Source organism: Giraffa tippelskirchi, chromosome 10, assembly GCF_054371585.1.
Source record: "Giraffa tippelskirchi isolate mGirTip1 chromosome 10, T2T-mGirTip1v1.2.pri, whole genome shotgun sequence".
NCBI lineage: Eukaryota > Metazoa > Chordata > Mammalia > Artiodactyla > Giraffidae > Giraffa > Giraffa tippelskirchi.
In genome coordinates this window covers 21526325-21528459 of record NC_137284.1, presented here as the reverse complement: position 1 = coordinate 21528459, position 2135 = coordinate 21526325, and the positions used below count along the sequence as shown (strand labels likewise).

Below are 2135 nucleotides of genomic sequence, written 5' to 3'. Positions count from 1 at the left end.
GATATTGTGCAAATTGTTTGAACTACTATAACTAATAAGTGGCAAAGCCAGAATTAAAATTAAATGTTCTGATTTCTAACACAATTTTTTTGCTGATTATTTTTTAGAGGATAATGCATAGTGGGAGTTTGCTTCTCAAAGATATTGTGAGATTTCTAAATATAAATGTGCCTGAGAAGAATGAATCCATGAATTAAACAACTGTAGAATGGTTTCTAACTTGACCTGAGAATGATTTGAATATATCTCAAAACTTCTGGTCTTGTAATAAACAGTCATCAGCCTCTCAAGACATTCCTTCCAATAGTTGGATAGACTGGTTGTAAAATAGCCTTTTCTTAATACATGATATTTTTAATATAGAATCTACCATTCATAGGAAGGTGAGTTGTTGCTTGTTAAAAACACAGCCAATGTGTTCATCGGCAGAAAGCCTAATAATTTGATATTGGTGTTCAGATTTCAGTGTTCCCGATCACTTTTCAAGGTCTGACTTCATCACAGCTATGAGGAATGCCTCGGTGGTGACTGAGTTTATTCTGCTGGGCATCCCGCACACAGAGGACCTGGAGACCATGCTTTTTGTCCTGTTTCTGTCCTTCTACATCTTCACCCTTATGGGGAACCTGCTCATCCTACTGGCAATTGTCTCCTCTGCTCGGCTGCACACTCCCATGTACTTCTTCTTGTGTAAACTGTCTGTGTGTGACATATTTTTTCCCTCTGTGAGTTCCCCCAAAATGCTCTTCTACCTCGCAGGGAACAGCCGAGCCATCTCCTACGCAGGCTGCGTGTCCCAGCTCTTCTTCTACCACTTTGTGGGTTGTACCGAGTGTTTCCTGTACACGGTAATGGCCTATGATCGCTTTGTTGCCATATGTTACCCTTTGCGCTACACAATAATCATGAGTCACAGAGCGTGTGCCATCCTGGCCATGGGCACCTCTTTTTTTGGCTGTATTCAGGCCACCTTTCTAACTACGCTCACTTTCCAGTTGCCCTACTGTGGCCCCAATGAGGTAGACTATTTCTTCTGTGATATCCCGGTCATGCTGAAGCTGGCTTGTGCAGACACCTCGGCCCTGGAGATGGTGGGGTTCATCAGTGTGGGCCTCATGCCCCTCAGCTGCTTTCTTCTCATCCTCACCTCCTACAGCCGCATCGTCTGCTCCATCCTGCAGATCCGCTCTGCAGACGGCCGAAAGCATGCCTTCTCCACCTGCAGTGCCCACCTCACTGCCATCCTGCTTTTCTACATGCCAGTGGTCCTCATCTACCTACGGCCAACCCCAAGCCCCTGGATGGATGCAACTGTTCAGATCCTGAATAACCTGGTCACCCCCATGCTTAACCCCCTGATCTACAGCCTCAGGAATAAGGAGGTGAAGTCATCTCTGAGGAAAGTCCTACATCAACTGGACTTCCTTCCTGAGCAGACGTAGAGAGATCAGTAGCTACTACTTAAACTGCACTTCATAGTTTATGGATATTACTGTAAGGTAATATTCAAAAACATCTTTGAATTTGAGAGGACAGGTACTATTATGATTACGTCCTTTTTGTGATGTGGGGACTGAGACTGGAAGAGATAAAATGTCTTGTTAAAGACACATAGGGCTTCCAGGTGGCACTAGTGGTAAAGAACCTGCCAGTCAGTGAAGGAGGTATAAGAGACAAGAGTTCAATCCTTGGGTCAGGAAGATCCCCTGAAGGAGGGCATGGCAACCCACTCGAGTAGTCTTGCCTGGATAATCCCATGGACAGAGGAGCCTGGTGGGTTACAGTCCATGCGGTCATAAAGAGTTGCACAAACTGAAGCGACTTAGCATGCACGCACATATGCAAGGGCACATAAGGAGTGAATGGCAGAAAGAAGACTTGAGGGCTGGCTTTCTGGCCCTGTGTGTGTGTTATCATGCTGCTGATAAGGGAAGGAGGGAGACCACCTTTTGCTTCTTCAGTTTCTCAAGATCTGTTTCCTTCATCCTCTTGCAGCCCCTCCTCCTCTTCTTTTCCCCTTTGCCCTGGTGCTTCTTCATCTTGGCTGCAGTGTTTGATTCCTCCAGTGCCTTCATTGAATAAGTCCTCATTTTATTGGTCTAGGAGTTGTTGAAAGAAAAGACAGATTTACATGC

The 2135-nt window shown here is 45.3% G+C and overlaps 1 protein-coding gene across 1 annotated transcript; it reads left to right on the top strand.

Moving 5' to 3' along the window:
* The first annotated feature begins 506 nt into the window (after positions 1 to 506).
* Positions 507 to 1442, top strand: LOC145522411 (olfactory receptor 10D1B). Its single transcript, XM_081531148.1, has one exon. The coding sequence runs from the start codon at positions 507 to 509 to the stop codon at positions 1440 to 1442; it is 936 nt and encodes a 311-aa protein (XP_081387274.1).
* Positions 1443 to 2135: the final 693 nt, after the last annotated feature.

What these genes read in the sequence shown, in the direction of transcription:
- LOC145522411 (XM_081531148.1), top strand. Translation starts at nt 507, where the DNA reads ATGAGGAATGCCTCGGTGGTGACTGAGTTTATTCTGCTGGGCATCCCG.